Below are 18,645 nucleotides of genomic sequence, written 5' to 3'. Positions count from 1 at the left end.
GCTTGCTAATTCTCCTACACGTGAAGACGGGAACACATTGGACCTGATCTTCTCCCGGCTTTGCTCAGTACATGACTTTACTAACTCTCCCCTTCCACTCTCTGACCATAATCTTCTTTCATTCTCTGTCAAGAACTGTGAGGCTACTCAAGACCCCCCCACTTTCCACACTTATAGAAATATACGCGCCATTAACACCCAGAAATTTATGAAAAAGTTGCAATCATCATTGGCCCCAATCTACTCCCTCTCATGTCCCGATTCTGCATTGAAGCATTATAACGAAATATTGATATGCGCCCTGGATGAAGCCGCACCTCCTACACAAAGAACAATTCAGCATAGACGGCGACAACCCTGGCACACAACTCAAACACGTCTTCTCCAGCGGTGCTCCAGGTGCGCTGAACGGCTGTGGAGAAAATCTAATCTGCTCGAAGATTTCCTCCATTATAAATTAATGCTGAAAACATATAACTCTGCGCTTCACCTCTCCAAACAAACCTACTTTAACAACCTCATAATCTCACTTTCCAATAATCCTAAACAACTCTTTGACACGTTTCATTCTCTCCTCAATCAAACAGCACAGGCCCCGATCACCGACCTCAGCGCTGACGATCTGGCCAATTATTTCAAAGAAAAAATTGACCATATCCGACATGAAATTTTCTCCCAATCCCCAAACGTTATGCATGCTCTCCCCCGCCACATTGTATCTTGCTCACTTTCTGACTTCGAACCAGTCACGGAAGATGAAGTGATCAGGCTCCTTGCATCTTCTCGCCCTACCACTTGCACCAGTGACCCTATTCCCTCACATCTCCTTCAGTCCCTTTCTCCAGCTGTCACCACTCACCTAACTAAAATTTTCAACCTCTCCCTCTCATCTGGTATCTTTCCCTCTTCTTTTAAACACGCCAGCATACATCCATTACTTAAAAAAACATCCCTTGACCAGAACTGCACGGCCAACTACAGACCTGTTTCCAATCTTCCCTTTATCTCTAAACTCCTGGAACGCCTGGTCCATTCCCGTCTAATCCGCTATCTCTCAGACAACTCTCTTCTTGACTCTTTACAATCTGGTTTCCACTCTTTACATTCTACTGAAACTGCCCTCACTAAAGTCTCTAATGATCTACTAACAGCTAAATCTAATGGTCACTACTCCCTGCTGATTCTCCTGGATCTCTCTGCAGCATTCGACACTCAATAGGAAGTTTCTCAATTGGTGCATATCTATAGGGGCAAAGTAGTATGTAGTAATAAGCACCTACTGAAATGACTTATAGGCTGAATCGCTAATCATAGAAATATAATGAAGGAAAACCACGACCACAACAACCAAAGTATAACATCATAAAATATAGCTTTTATTGTATATATTAAAATACATAGGACAAATAGTATCTGGCACTGAACAAGTGCAGGAAAACACATATGACTAAAAAGAGATTCATCTCACTGAAGGGACGATACGGTCCACTAAGTATAGAGTCCAAGACAACACAGCTCAAAATAGTCAAACCTTCCAATAGCTATTCATGTGAATGGTTCCTAGGTATTTATGGCATAGTTCCTGCAACAGAGAAATACATATGAAAAAAGGGAAACACACATATAGCAAATCATGAATCATCCATATGGTGACACAAAAGAGATCACCATGTGGTCCTAGAGTTACACAAATAGGGGGCTATGCCAGTGGGACACAATATGAACGGCCATGTAATCACATTATTAAACCACCATGTGGACATAGAATACCTGGGCCAGATGCTGGGCTGTCCAGGAGCTCACACAGGAACCGCGCGTCCACCCCAACGCGCGTTTCAGCGTTGCCTTCTTCAGGGGGCGTGACAGATAGAAGGCAACGCCGAAACGCGCGTTGGGGTGGACGCGCGGTTCCTGTGTGAGCTCCTGGACAGCCCAGCATCTGGCCCAGGTATTCTATGTCCACATGGTGGTTTAATAATGTGATTACATGGCCGTTCATATTGTGTCCCACTGGCATAGCCCCCTATTTGTGTAACTCTAGGACCACATGGTGATCTCTTTTGTGTCACCATATGGATGATTCATGATTTGCTATATGTGTGTTTCCCTTTTTTCATATGTATTTCTCTGTTGGGGGAACTATGCCATAAATACCTAGGAACCATTCACATGAATAGCTATTGGAAGGTTTGACTATTTTGAGCTGTGCTGTCTTGGACTCTATACTTAGTGGACCGTAGCATTTGACACTGTGGATCACCAGCTCCTCCTCACTATGCTCCGCACTATTGGCCTCAAGGACACTGTTCTCTCCTGGTTCTCTGACCGCTTCTTCTCTGTGTCTTTCGCCGGCTCCTCCTCCTCTCTCCTTCCCCTTACTGTCGGGGTTCCTCAAGGATCAGTCCTAGGCCCCCTTCTTTTCTCCCTATACACCGCTCCCATTGGACAAACAATCAGTAGATTCGGTTTTCAGTACCATCTCTATGCTGATGACACCCAATTATACACCTCTGCTCTGGACATCACCCCTGCATTACTACAAAAGACCAGTGATTGTCTTTCTGCTGTGTCTAACATTATGTCCTCCCTCTGTCTAAAACTGAATCTGTCAAAAACTGAACTACTCGTCTTTCCTCCCTCCACTAACCTACCTGTACCCGATATTGCCATTTCCGTTTGTGGCTCAACCATTACTCCCCAGCAACAAGCCCGCTGTCTTAGGGTCATTTTTGATTCAGATCTTTCCTTCACTCCTCACATCAAATCACTCGCTCGTTCATGTCATCTACACCTCAAAAACATCTCAAGAATCAGGACTTTTCTCACCTTTGACTTGGCAAAAACTCTTACTGTAGCTCTTATTCATTCTCGTCTGGACTACTGCAACTCTCTACTAATCGGTCTCCCTCTTACTAAACTCTCCCCTCTCCAATCCGTCCTTAACGCAGCAGCCAGGATCATATTCCTCGCCAACCGCTACACCAATGCCTCTTCCCTGTGCCAGTCATTGCATTGGTTACCCATCCAATATAGAGTTCAATTTAAACTTATCACGCTTACCCACAAAGCACTCCATGCTTCAGTACCCCCCTACATCTCCTCCTTGTCTCAGTCTACCACCCTACACGTGCCCTCCGTTCTGCCAGTGATTTAAAACTAAAACCCTCCATAATCCGAACTTCCCACTCCCGTCTCCAAGATTTCTCACGTGCTGCGCCAATTCTTTGGAATGCACTACCCAGCACAGTTCGATTAATTCCCAATACCCACAGTTTCAAGCGAACCCTAAAAACCCATTTCTTTAGACTGGCGTATCGCCTCCACACACTATCTGTCCGTCCCAGTTTTCCCCCATATTAAAATCTTCTTCAATTTCAGGTTCATACCAACCATGCACTTAATAGCCTCTGTCAGGACTGTACACATACTGGCAGGCGACCAGTCCATGTATTATAATCTATCCTATTTAGTATATCAAGGCTGCATTTTACAATATATGTACTTTTTACCTTTTGTGTCTCCCCCACTTCCTCATAGACTGTAAGCTTGCGAGCAGGGCCCTCACTCCTTTCGATATGAGATATGCTTATTCTGTATTGTCTGTATAAGTCCCCCCTAAAATTTGTAAAGTGCTGCGGAATATGTTGGCGCTATAAAAATAAAAATTATTATTATTATTATTATATACATTGTAGCAAGCCCTCAGTTGTGTCAGCTGTAGTGGGTCAGGGTATTCTTTTTACGTTACTTGCAATTCTTTTAATACACAATCCCCATAGTCTTGTCAGTCAAAAAATAAATACAAGGCAGAGGCTGGAAAGGGCTAATTCTGCTTTAGACGTTGCACCGTGTATTTTCCTTCCTATAATTAACCCCTTCACTGTTGGAGGCTCTTTCCAGCTGGGTAGCACCATATACGGGTTTCTTCAAGACTCATAATAGAGAGAAGAATGCCATTGTTACACTTCTTGGAAGAAGTGGTGACACAATATTATATTTAGCCCCCTTCATTATATAGGGACAATATTACAAGGAGCCCCCTAGACATCATAGAGCCTCCATCCCTGCAGTCAGCAACAAGCATATGTCTATTGCTTTAATGAGAATCTGTCTGGATGGTTTTCCATCAGAAACTAGTGGTCTGGCTGTATAGGTCCTAACATAAAAAAAGAACACCTGTGTTGTAGTAATATAAAGTGCAAGTGCTCAGTAAACCAGCTTAGAAGTCACATGCAAATTAGCCTGGGAGTGCATTAGAGGCGTGTCAATACCCTGTGATTTTTATTGACACGCCCCAAATGTACTTCAATGCTAAACTACACACAGCTTTAAAGCTTTATTTATTTCTCAGCACTGGAACATTGGATTACTACAAGATGGGTATTATTTCTGTGGGGGTACTAGGACCTGTCATACTGTTAGTTTTAGTAGTGAAATCCTGACAGGTTTCCTTTTAAACAGGAGAACTAGCAGCTATGCATAGACAGTAGAGGAGTACATAGTAATTCAGTGTAATGTAACGCCACAGTCCATCTCATCATTTATAGTGCAGATAAATGCTATGTATTATCCCCTGTTATAGACCAAAGAGGGGCTGAATACATAAAGTGGATTCTCACGGATCATAATATAGTGCCCCTGACAAATCTGCCATGCTGCGGAAATAAGGAGGGTGAAATCTGCAGCATTTTAATGGCAAATAAGTATAAAAATCAGCATTTTTGGTGGATTTTTTTCGGGAGCGTATAATTACAGACTGTGTGAACCCACTCTTATCATTAATTTATGGTTGAGGAGATGCCGACTGTACAGTTTTTCAATAGGATATGACCCTATGATCCAATACTAAGAAACTCTAGAGACACTAACATCATCACACTTCTTATAACACTGCTGTACTATAATAAGCTGCTAACTTTTCATAAACTTTGAATTTTAGGGTGCACACGCAGTACCTTCTTACTACCAGCTGGTGGTGCTATTGTTTTGCCATTTAGCCTTAGTATCAACCCAAGGCTAACGATTAGCGAAAAAAAAACAAATCCTCAAATCTTGTAATTGCGTGTATATCTATATATTTTTTTAAAATCAGAATTTAATTAGAAAATATCTAAAATGACTTGATGGCAGGTCTGATGTGTAGAATTGTTACTATGAACATACTAGGACCCTGGAAGCTCAGCATCCATGCAGCTCTGAGCGCTCCGGATCCAGTAGCCGGATCAGTTCTGCCCCTTTGTCTCCTCCACCCTGACATTTAATCTCTCCAGAACAGCGATGGCTTCTTGATTGTGTCCTTGCATCGATCATTACATCCTGATTTGGCAGGGTGTCTGGAGATGAGCGCCTGCAGGAGTCTGAACTCTTCTACCCTAAAGGGTGAATTACCCTCAAAAAGTGAGAGAAAGATGAGCAGTGAATGCACAATGAAGGAACTTAAAATAACAGAATTGCTTAAATAACAATTCCCTAATATTGTGATATTAACACAATCGCCCATATTACATGATATCAGCATGAACTTTCGCTTCTTGGTCCCCAGTTACTGCTCTCATGGAAAGTTGGGTGACCACCTCTAAGACCTGACAAATGTAGGCTATGCTTTTTTCACTGCATTGAAGCATGTCCATCCTCTAGATTGCAATTAAGTGGATAGTCCTACTGGTACCCCTGAGCCCACAGGCAATGGACTCCTCCCTGTTTATTCTGTATTATATTTAGCTTTTTTTTTATCACGCATAAACTATTTTTAAAAAGTACTAACCCCCCTTCCAATGTCTTATTCCATCAGAGCATCCGGGCTTCCAAGCAGCAAAGAAAGGTAGAAAGAGAAGCGAGACTGCGAGCAAAACAGGAAGAGCTAAAGAGGCTTCACAAAGCCCAGGTGAGAACAGAGTCCTATCACCACAGAGATCCTGAGCATTACACCCAGTATACAGGACAGGAGGAGTGGTACTGTGCAGTGTATATATACAGGACAGGAGGAGTGGTACTGTGCAGTGTATATACAGGACAGGAGGAGTGGTACTGTGCAGTGTATATATACAGGACAGGAGGAGTGGTACTGTGCAGTGTATATACACAGGACAGGAGGAGTGGTACTGTGCAGTGTATATATACAGGACAGGAGGAGTGGTACTGTGCAGTGTATATATACAGGACAGGAGGAGTGGTACTGTGCAGTGTATATATACAGGACAGGAGAAGTGGTACTGTGCAGTGTATATATACAGCACAGGAGGAGTGGTACTGTGCAGTGTATATACAGGACAGGAGGAGTGGTACTGTGCAGTGTATATATACAGGACAGGAGGAGTGATACTGTGCAGTGTATATATACAGGACAGGAGAAGTGATACTGTGCAGTGTATATATACAGGACAGGAGAAGTGGTACTGTGCAGTGTATATATACAGGACAGGAGGAGTGGTACTGTGCAGTGTATATATACAGGACAGGAGGAGTGATACTGTGCAGTGTATATATACAGGACAGGAGGAGTGGTACTGTGCAGTGTATATATACAGGACAAGAGGAGTGGTACTGTGCAGTGTATGTATACAGGACAGGAGGAGTGATACTGTGCAGTGTATATATACAGGACAGGAGGAGTGGTACTGTGCAGTGTATATATACAGGACAAGAGGAGTGGTACTGTGCAGTGTATATATACAGGACAGGAGGAGCGGTACTGTGCAGTGTATATATACAGGACAAGAGGAGTGGTACTGTGCAGTGTATATATACAGGACAGGAGGAGTGGTACTGTGCAGTGTATATATACAGGGCAGGAGTGCTACTGTGCAGTGTATATATACAGGACAGGAGGAGTGGTACTGTGCAGTGTATATATACAGGACAGGAGAAGTGGTACTGTGCAGTGTATATATACAGGACAGGAGAAGTGGTACTGTGCAGTATATATACAGGACAGGAGGAGTGGTACTGTGCAGTGTATATATATACAGGACAGAAGGAGTGGTACTGTGCAGTGTTTATATACAGGACAGGAGAAGTGATGCTGTGCAGTGTATATATACGGGACAGGAGAAGTGGTACTGTGCAGTGTATATATACAGGACAGGAGAAGTGGTACTGTGCAGTGTATATATACAGGACAGGAGGAGAGGTACTGTGCAGTGTATATATACAGGACAGGAGGAGTGGTACTGTGCAGTGTATATATACAGGACAAGAGGAGTGGTACTATGCAGTGTATATATATAGGACAGGAGGAGTGGTACTGTGCAGTGTATATATACAGGACAGGAGGAGTGGTACTGTGGAGTGTATATATACAAGACAGGAGGAGTGGTACTGTGCAGTGTATATATACAGGACAGGAGAAGTGGTACTGTGCAGTGTATATATACAGGACAGGAGGAGTGGTACTGTGCAGTGTATATATACAGGACAGGAGAAGTGGTACTGTGCAGTGTATATATACAGGACAGGAGGAGTGGCACTGTGCAGTGTATACATACAGGACAGGAGGAGTGGTACTGTGCAGTGTATATACTGTATACCGGACAGGAGGAGTGGTATTGTGCAGTCTGTATATATACAAGGTAGGAGGAGTGGTACTGTGCAGTGTATATATACAGGACAGGAGGAGTGGTACTGTGCAGTGTATATATACAGGACAGGAGGAGTGGTACTGTGCAGTGTATATATACAGGACAGGAGAAGGGGTACTGTGCAGTGTATATATACAGGGCAGGAGTGGTACTGTGCAGTGTATATATGCAGAACAGGAGAAGTGGTACTGTGCAGTGTATATATACAGGGTAGGAGGAGTGGTACTGTGCAGTGTGTATATATACAGGGTAGGAGGAGTGGTACTGTGCAGTGTATATATACAGAACAGGAGAAGTGGTACTGTGCAGTGTATATATACAGGACAGGAGAAGTGGTACTGTGCAGTGTATATATACAGGACAGGAGAAGTGGTACTGTGCAGTGTATATATACAGGACAGGAGAAGTGGTACTGTGCAGTGTATATACAGGGCAGGAGTGGTACTGTGCAGTGTATATATACAGAACAGGGGTGGATTAAGAGTAGCAAGGGCCCCGGGCAGTTTAGAAGGCGCGGGCCCCCCCCCCCCCACACACACACCTGATGCATCACATGCCACATGATCCCCTGTGATAGATCATGTGATAGTTCACGTGAAATTAATTTGGCACAATATTAATATATTAATTATAATAATTTTTTTTAGGCTGTGTGCCCACTATGCTTTTTTTAAGCGTTTCCGCAGCGGCAATTCCGCTGCAGAAACGCTTAAAAAACGCTTGGTAGAAGGTCTGCCATGTTCCCCAATGATAATCCGCATGTGCTGTGCACATGCTGCGGAAATTTCCACTGCGGATTATCATTGCGGAAAAATCTGCAGCACTACCAATTATTTTGCGGAAGCTCGGCGTTTTCGCCGCCATTGACTTGCATTGGACCACATGGAATCCGCATCACTGCTTCTGTACATGCGGATATCATGCGTTTCAATGTGCGGATGGTACCCGGGTCTGGAGAAGAGGAGACTCTCCTCTGGACCCGGGTACCATAGAACCTGTAAAAAAAAGAATAAAATAAATATTATACTAACCTTCTGATGGCCCCCGGTGCCTTTATCCGATGCGTCCTGGCTTGCCAGCAGCTCGTGGTAGACTAAAAGACCTGTGGTGACGTCATTTAGTCATGTGACGGGTCACGCGACCGCTGACGTCGGCAGGCCATCAGAAGGTAAGTATAATATTTATTTTTTATTTTTTAACATTCTTTTACGGTCACACTATATAAATCCATGCCGGTTGCATGGATTTATATAGTGTGACCAAGTTGTCAAGCACTTTCCAAGTGATGCTAAAATCGCTTGTCAACCCGCATGCAGAAATGCATGTGAAGAACTCTTCACATCCGCTTGTCCCTGGCAGGAAAAACGCATGTACAAACCGCATACTTTTTTTCTGCCAGGGACATGCAGAAACGCTCAAAAAAAATCCGGAGCATTTCTGCATCGTGGGCACATAGCCTTACATTAATTGTATGGCTTAATATTGAGCACACGTAGCCATCTATACACAGAAGGAGGCCGCACGTAGCCATCTATACACAGTGGGAGGCCGCACGTAGCCATCTATACACAGCAGGAGGCCGCACGGCGCCATCTATACACAGCAGGGGGCCGCACGTAGCCATCTATACACTGCAGGAGGCTGCACGGCACCATCTATGCACAGCGGGAGGCCGCACGTAGCCATCTATACACAGCAGGAGGCCGCATGTAGCCATCTATACACAGTAGGAGGCCGCACAGTGCCATCTATACACAGCAGGAGGCAGCACGTAGACATCTATACACAGCAGGAGGCCGCACGGTGCCATCAATACACAGCAGGAGGCCACACTTAGTCTTCTATACACAGCGGGAGGCCGCACGTAGCCATCTATACACAGAAGGAGGCCGCACGGTGTCATCAATACACAGCAGGAGGCCGCACGAAGTCTTCTATACACAGCAGGGGGCCGCACGTAGCCATCTATACACAGCAGGAGGCCGCACGGCACCATCTATACACAGCGGGAGGCCGCACGTAGCCATCTATACACAACAGGAGGCCGCATGTAGCCATCTATATACAGCAGGAGGCTGCACAGTGCCATCTATACACAGCAGGAGGCCGCACGTAGCCATCTATACACAGCGGGAGGCCGCACATAGCCATCTGTACACAGCAGGAGGCCGCACGTAGTCATCTATACACAGCAGGAGGCCACACGGTGCCATCAGTACACAGCAGGAGGCCACACGTAGTCTTCTATACACAGCGGGAGGCCGCACATAGCCATCTATACACAGCAGGAGGCCGCACATAGCCATCTATACACAGCAGGAGGCCACACATAGCCATCTATAAACAGCGGGAGGCCACACGTAGCCACCTATACACAGCGGGAGGCCGCACGGTGCCATCTATACACAGCAGGAGGCCGCACATAGCCATCTATACACAGCAGGGGGCCGCACATAGCCATCTATACACAGCAGGGGGCCGCACGGTGCCATCTATGCACAGCAGGAGGCTGCACATAGCCATCTATACACAGTGGGAGGCCACACGTAGCCATCTATACACAGCAGGAGGCTGCACGTAGCCATCTATACACAGCAGGAGGCCGCACGTAGCCATCTATACACAGCAGGAGGCTGCACGTAGCCATCTATACACAGCAGGAGGCTGCACGTAGCCATCTATACACAGCAGGAGGCTGCACATAGCCATCTATACACAGCAGGAGGCCGCACATAGCCATCTATACACAGCAGGAGGTCGCATGTAGCCATCTATACACAGCAGCAGGCCGCACGTAGCCATCTATACACAGCAGGAGGCCGCACGTAGCCATCTATACACAGCAGGAGGCCGCACGTAGCCATTTATATACAGCGGGAGGCCGCACGTAGCCATCTATACACAGCATGAGGCCGCACGTAGCCATCTATACACCGCATGAGGCCGCACGTAGCCATCTATACACAGCAGGAAGCCGCACGTAGCCATCTATACACAGCAGGAGGCCACACGTAGCCATCTATACACAGCAGGAGGCTGCACGTAGCCATCTATATACAGCGGGAGGCCGCACGTAGCCATCTATACACAGCATGAGGCCGCACGTAGCCATCTATACACAGCAGGAGGCCGCACGTAGCCATGTATACACAGCAGGGGGCCGCGCGTAGCCATCTATACACAGCAGGATACACACACACTCTCACACACCCACACTCACACACACACACTCACGCACACTCACACACACACACACTCACCATCCCCCGGCTCGGCTCCAATCCTACAGATCCTCTCCGGTGCAGCAGTGCAGCGCGCACTGCGTGACGTCACACTAGCAGACACGGCCGCGTACAGGGCCGTGTCTCCTAGCAGTGATGCGGCCAGTCCAGCACACACGGAAGTTAACAGGTGCAGTGCTGGCCCGGCCGAAGAAGAAGTAGCGGCCATGCACAGCAGCTGGGGAAGTGGTCCGGGGGCCCCCCGCCTCTGACTGCCGGTGTGTGCCATGGCGCCGCACATATTATAATGAGGGCAATCTGGCCATGGACCCCCCGGAGCCTCGGCCCCGGGCGGTAGCCCAGATTGCCCTCATTATAATCCGCCTATGATACAGAATAATACTGATACTGAGCATTACACCCAGTATACAGGACAGGAGGAGTGGTACTGTGCCGTTTATGTATACAGGACAGGAGAAGTGGTACTGTGCAGTGTATGTATACAAGACACGAGAATTGGTACTGTGCAGTGTATATATACAGGACAGGAGAAGCGGTACTGTGCAGTGTATATACACAGGGCAGGAGAAGTGGTACTGTGCAGTATATATATACAGGACAGGAGATGTGGTACTGTGCAGTGTATATATACAGGACAGGAGAAGTGGTACTGTGCAGTATACAACCCCTGGCAAAAATTATGGAATCACCGGGCTCAGAGGATGTTCATTCAGTTGTTTAATGTTATTGAAAAAAAGCCGATCACAGACATGGCACAAAACTAAAGTCATTTCAAATGGCAACTTTAGGGCTTTAAGAAACACTAAAAGAAATCAAGATTAAAAATGTGGTACTCAGTAAGGGTAATTTTTTTCAGACCAAGCAGAGTGAAAAAATTATGGAATCACTCAATTCTGAGGAAAAAATTATGGAATCACCCTGTAAATTTTCATTTCCAAAACTAACACTTGCATCAAATTAGATCTGCTCGTTAGTCTGCATCTAAAAAGGAGTGATCACACCTTGGAGAGCTGTTGCACCAAGTGGACTGACATGAATCATGACTCCAACACGAGAGATGTCAATTGAAACAAAGGAGAGGATTATCAAACTCTTAAAAGAAGGTAAATCATCACGCAATGTTGCAAAAGATGTTGGTTGTTCACAGTCAGCTGTGTCTAAAATCTGGACCAAATACAAACAACATGGGAAGGTTGTTAAACGCAAACATACTTGTAGACCAAGGAAGACATAAAAGCGTCAAGACCGGAAACTGAAAGCAATATGTCTCCAAAACAGGAAATGCACAACAAAACAAATGAGGGACGAATGGGAGGAAACTGGAGTTAATGTCTGTGACTGAACTGTAAGAAACCGCCTAAAGGAAATGGGATTTACATACAGAAAAGCTAAATATAAGCCATCATTAACACCTAAACAGAAAAAAACAAGGTTACAATGGGCTACGGAAAAGCAATCATGGACTGTGGATGACTGGATGAAAGTCATATTCAGTGATGAATCGCGAATCTGCATTGGCCAAGGTGATGATGCTGGAACTTTTGTTTGGTGCCGTTCCAATGAGATTTATAAAGATGACTGCATGAAGAGAACATGCAAATTTCCAGTCATTGATGATATGGGGCTGCATGTCAGGTAAAGGCAGTGGGGAGATGGCTGTCATTACATCTTCAATAAATGCCCAAGTTTACATTGATATTTTGAACAGTTTTCTTATCCCATCAATTGAAAGGATGTTTGGGGATGATGACATCATTTTTCAAGACGATAATGCATCCTGCAATAGAGCAAAAACTGTGAAAACATTCCTTGAAAGAAGACACATAAGGTCAATGTCATGGCCTGTGTTAAAGGACGAGGTTTCCCTCCAAAAATATCAGTAATTAATGGGGGAACTCTCCTACTCCTCTATTGAGGTCCGATATTAACTATTAACATCAAACTTGATTATTAATAATTAATATCCACTAACGTTATCTGTGCCTTATACTATACACCAACTGAGACAAAACCGTGTGCTAATAAAAGGTATTTATTACACAAAAGTCTGCAGTTAATATACTACTATTTATCCCACTAACACAGTACACAATAATAATAACAATATACAATTCCCAATTACCTATTTTCCACCCATGTTTCCTAATCACTCATGCAATATCAGCCCACCCAATTATACTAACTTTCCCTATATATATTGTGTATAGATACAAGGATAGTAAGGTTAGTACAATATATGTAGGGCTAGTAAGTAAAGAGTTACAGGGGAAGAGAGATACTCAGCCATGTGTTAGGTCCATCTCTCCATGTCTCCAACTCAGTCCAAAAAGCAAAAAAGGGCAGCACAATAGTGCTCTGGGGTTTTTTAGTCCTGCACAGGAAATGAGGTGGTATTCCCCGCCCACTGGCTAAGGTCTTTGTACATGTCCAGCCATACTCGCAAAACCTGTTTTAGTACATGGCTGGACAGTTTGTTGATCCTGCCCCCAACAGCAGCAAACAGACTGAAACACATAAGGAGATGGGGGCCAATATATACATGTACACTTATCTGCAAGCATGGCTAGCATACAGATACATATATACATGTACAACCTAGGACACTTCCCTTTACAATCCCCCTGTTGTCGAGAACACGACAATGAAATTTGAGGGAAGTGTTGTACTGGGATATATTTGCCTACTCAAGCCCCATATATAAGTTGTGACAGTTCAGGATGAAATGAAGTATAATACTGCACTTAGGTACCTAGACATCAGCCATTACGGCCATCAACTCTTCCCTGCCTTTCACCGTAATCCAACGCATCCCTCCACAGAATACACTCTGCTTCTTTCTTGGATCTTTAATCAAAGTCTTTTTGTTGTTAAAGTCTTTTTGCTGTGGTCCTGTCGTTGCCAGTCTTCAGGTATCTGCCTACCCCAAAGTGGTCTTGCTGGTCAGACTCTGGAATGGCTTTACCCTCAGTGTATAGGTTGGCCCGAGTCACTATCCTGTGTACACCCCTCACCCTGACAGTCTTTCTAGTCCTCTCCCGCAGCTTGCTTCTGCAGGGTTATGAGTTCTCCTGGCGTGATGAGACTGCTGGGTGTCACAGTGTGTAGTTGGGCCTCACCACGTGGTTTCTTTGAGCACCTCCTTCTTTTTGGGGTACAGTCAATCGTGATCTTTCAGCAGAGGCACGACATCCCTCAGGCACGACTTTCGTCAGGCAATTTTCCTGTAGTCTTGATTGAAGATCGTTGATGAGTTTCTTCCATGGATAGATACGCAGATCTTTACTAGGCAGGTCAGAATTTCTCGAGTAGGGATTGATGTCACAATACCTAAGTTGACTGCGGGAAGAAACACCGTCTGATACTAACAGACATTCAATCCATCCCTTACGAACTTCACAATAGCTAGGGTTGAAGTGGCAAATACCTTATAAAGTGAGGGGACCTGTCCCTAGAGAAACCTAACTCTATTCCCCCATTCACACAGAACACACATTACAATTCCATTCCAAAATAAGCTTTTGGTTTGAATGCATATAGAGACTTGAGCTAAAATAGCATGTATTCTAACTGATCCACAGAGCACATGCAGATCATTGACCCATGTGCAATTGGAGTAACTACTGGCTGCAAATGCATGAACACCGTCACATGAACACACTTAATGTGGACTGAGTATGTCCATGCACAGGTAGTTCTGCACTTACACCAAAAGTGTCTATATGCACACATATGGAATTTCAGTATACAGTAAAACTCATAAATTTACATTAAATTATATATATACACAACATATATTGGATTCGGGGTAAAGGACTGTGTTTGTCTTATGTCCTTAACCCCCCTCTCTGGCTGAGCTCATGGTGCTCAGCCTGACTTCTGTGCAGTTGGGCAGACAGTCTTTTGATCCTCCTGCAAATAAGAAACAGTCCAATATATAAGATCGCGACCAGGAGGCAATGACAGGAAGAGGCAGATTTGGGGCTTTATTACAGTCTCCTCATGGCTAAAATCAAAGTGGAGATGTTTCAGCTCTGTGACAAACACAAGAGGGGTCTTCTGGCATCTCTCAGGGGTATCTGGGTGAAGGTCAAGACTTCTCTCAGGAGTGATAGGTGTTCTTCAGCACTATGCTCTGCTACATCGATACCTAAAATGGGATTAAGGGAACAATACGCTCCTGGGAGTTCTCCCGGTGCAGTTATTCAACATCCTGGCACTGGATAACCTCCCTTATTTTGATTTTCCCTGTCCCATCAAACTCCCGTTCCTTCAGGGTGACCTCCCCCTGTTAACCTTTCTTGAGCTGCCTAGCAAGTTCCTATTGCATAGGCAATGCCTTGACTCTCTTGAACCCCACAAAATGAATGCAATTTTTATTTAGTATGCTCCTAGTCAATTGCCTCTGTTTCCTATACAGACACCCCTTCCAGTTTTTCACAATACAAAAGAGTAACACACAGCCCTCGCAGCTACTTATTCTCCTGTACATAGCTTCAAACAGACTACACAGAGACAAAGACTCATCGTGTATAGTTGGCTTGAACTAATTCAGGATTTCTGGAGTAACATCCCAGTTTGCCAGCCTCATGCCTCATCATGAAACTGCCCAACCCTGGGTTCGGTACTCCCCGTTGCCACATACTACCTATTAAGATATGTAGGCAACCGCAACCAGCTGGAACTTCAAGGCCTAGGTGTACAATATATACCTATCCACACCACACCTATCTTAGTCCATGCCGAAAAACCAGCTCACTCGTGGATATGGCTCTATTATCAAAGGAAATATGTTCAAACTAAGGTTCACTGTTTTAAGTTGTATCCTGCATCAAGATTTAAACAAAACCAGGTTATCCGTCCAAACTTCAAGGTCTAAGCACACAGTATAACACGACACTCCATCGTGTACGTCAGTTACCTGTCCATGCTTCTCTGCCTGTCTTAGCTCACGTAATACACCCTTTATTCAATCCAAAATGCACAGAAAACAAAAAAAAGCAGACCATTAACAAATTATCCGCCTGAACTTCAAGGCCTAGGTGCACAATGTATACCTGTCCGCACCTTTCTACCTATCTTAGTCCATGCCGAAAAAACAGCTCATCCACGCATGTGGCTCTATTACAAAATGAAAACAAAAAAAAATAAAATACACATTCCTGCGATCTGTGCTACTCTTAACCTTAATTCTATGGAAAAACTGGAGACTTGACAGGGGGTCCGATAGAAAACAGAAAACAACCAGCATACTAACAAATCCTGTTATACATTGCATACACATTGAGACTCCTATAAAGCCTTTCTGCCACCTGTCTGAGCCTCACAGGTCTAACGATATATTTAAACTGTAAAAGAACAAACCGAGTAAATTACAGAACAGTAAAATAAACTAATAAGACAAAACAACTGTATACATATAGAACAGTACAGGTCTGTTAGAAACTCTGCTAATTGAGTTTAAATCAAGGCATACTAGGGAGCAAAATTTACCCTTTCATCCCTTGCTTGCAGTCGGCCATTTTGACACATCTGCACATGGTAGGGCACATGAGACTGAGAGAAAATACTATTTTGTCTCTGTAAATGTCTGTTCTCCATGCTGGACTTCTCACAATTAATTGTGCAATGACAATTCCTTGCAATGTGCCCAAAGTGACCACATTTAAAACACTTAACAGAGCAATATTTCCTCTCTCTCCTTGTACCTGACAATTTGCAGTACCTGGCAATATGACCTGAGCCATCACAGGTATAACATCTAATGGATGCCATGCTTGATGTAGGGCCCCTAACAGAACATACTTCCTTTTGTCTGGATATTTTAAACTGTTCCATCACTAGGGATGCACTTTTAACAATTTTACGTTTGCATTTTCTCATTAATTTACACTTGTCGTTACATTTATTGATTGGATCAAAATTTGATGAAATATTTGATCCATCACTCCCCCCTTTTTGCCCTGCACAGGGCACAATTGGTAGAGAATCTGGCCTTGGTCTCAGAGACAAAGAGAAGGCCGGCACCATGTTTGAAAAATCATTGATGATATTTTGCAAATTTTTAATCAGTTGGGATCTAGTATCAAGATCAACACTCAACTGGTTGATTATGGCATCACTAGCTGCTGCCTTGTCCTTAAAAGCTTTGATCTCAGCCCCAGACCGAGACAGCTGTGCCTCAATATCAAGACAATGATTTTTCATCTCAAGCAGTTGCAATTCAAGCATGCAGATCTGCTTATCTCTATCCATATCACATTTACCATTCTCTGCCAGTTGTGTCTGTAAGGCACAAACTCTCTGCAAATTTGTTACACAACACTGGCAGTGAAACTTAGGGGGATCTTCCTTACACAGTGAGTCCTCATATACGCAAATCAATTTTGCTAGCATGTGGAGCCGTTTGCTTGTTTTATTCAAAACAGACCGTCTGTCTATACACATGCTATCATGAGCACATGCTTGCTCCAATAGAGCAGACCACAGCAATTCTGCAGATTTGGGTGTACTGGGGTGCACTGGGTTAAATTTACTGTGTTTTGCCAAGCATTTCAGGGTGGATAAATCCATACTCACTCTTCCTGGAGCCATCACGGTCATCCTCCTTGTCCCTTCTGTGCTGCTTGAAAAAGGTCCTTTTACCTCCGGAACGCCTTTTCCTGACCAGCTGGACTTTCCCTTGAGAACGACTATGCCTCTTTGGAAGAATGCCTTGGTATAGATCACCCCAAATGCTCAAAGATTGTAAAGCAAACAGAAAAACGTTAAAATTCAGAAGAAAACAAAAGATTGGGTTCTCTGTTATAGATTTTGTCCCGTGTACAGCTCATGCTGGAAAGCTGTGTCATTCGTCTGAACTTTCAGCGCTCTGAACACACAGAATTACACAACAGTTCACTCTGTATCAATGTAATCTGTCCATGTTCCCCTGGCCTGATCAGTTCACAAACAATAACGACAGATAATCACAGAGCAAAACACAAAAAACAAAATCACAACAGTTGGGCCTGGCTCGCCATTGTTAAAGGACGAGGTTTCCCTCCAAAAATATCAGTAATTAATGGGGGAACTCTCCTACTCCTCTATTGAGGTCCGATATTAACTATTAACATCAAACTTGATTATTAATAATTAATATCCACTAACGTTATCTGTGCCTTATACTATACACCAACTGAGACAAAACCGTGTGCTAATAAAAGGTATTTATTACACAAAAGTCTGCAGTTAATATACTACTATTTATCCCACTAACACAGTACACAATAATAATAACAATATACAATTCCCAATTACCTATTTTCCACCCATGTTTCCTAATCACTCATGCAATATCAGCCCACCCAATTATACTAACTTTCCCTATATATATTGTGTATAGATACAAGGATAGTAAGGTTAGTACAATATATGTAGGGCTAGTAAGTAAAGAGTTACAGGGGAAGAGAGATACTCAGCCATGTGTTAGGTCCATCTCTCCATGTCTCCAACTCAGTCCAAAAAGCAAAAAAGGGCAGCACAATAGTGCTCTGGGGTTTTTTAGTCCTGCACAGGAAATGAGGTGGTATTCCCCGCCCACTGGCTAAGGTCTTTGTACATGTCCAGCCATACTCGCAAAACCTGTTTTAGTACATGGCTGGACAGTTTGTTGATCCTGCCCCCAACAGCAGCAAACAGACTGAAACACATAAGGAGATGGGGGCCAATATATACATGTACACTTATCTGCAAGCATGGCTAGCATACAGATACATATATACATGTACAACCTAGGACACTTCCCTTTACAGCCTGCAAATAGTCCGGATCTCAATCCAAATGAAAAT

General features: G+C 44.2%; 1 protein-coding gene across 11 annotated transcripts in view; it reads left to right on the top strand.

Annotated features, from left to right (window-relative positions):
• Positions 1–18,645, top strand: part of MICAL2 (microtubule associated monooxygenase, calponin and LIM domain containing 2) — a 255,023-nt gene that overhangs the window by 216,878 nt on the left and 19,500 nt on the right. For all 11 annotated transcript variants that reach the window (XM_073658276.1, XM_073658278.1, XM_073658281.1 and 8 more), the window contains one exon: positions 5,792–5,884. In XM_073658276.1, the coding sequence (XP_073514377.1) occupies positions 5,792–5,884 (93 nt within the window). The remainder of the gene's footprint in view (positions 1–5,791; positions 5,885–18,645) is intronic.

Source organism: Phyllobates terribilis, unplaced genomic scaffold (assembly GCF_046119375.1).
Source record: "Phyllobates terribilis strain yellow unplaced genomic scaffold, ASM4611937v1 Scaffold_13__5_contigs__length_258822181, whole genome shotgun sequence".
Taxonomy (NCBI): Eukaryota; Metazoa; Chordata; class Amphibia; order Anura; family Dendrobatidae; genus Phyllobates; species Phyllobates terribilis.
This window is presented reverse-complemented; position numbering and strand designations above follow the sequence as displayed.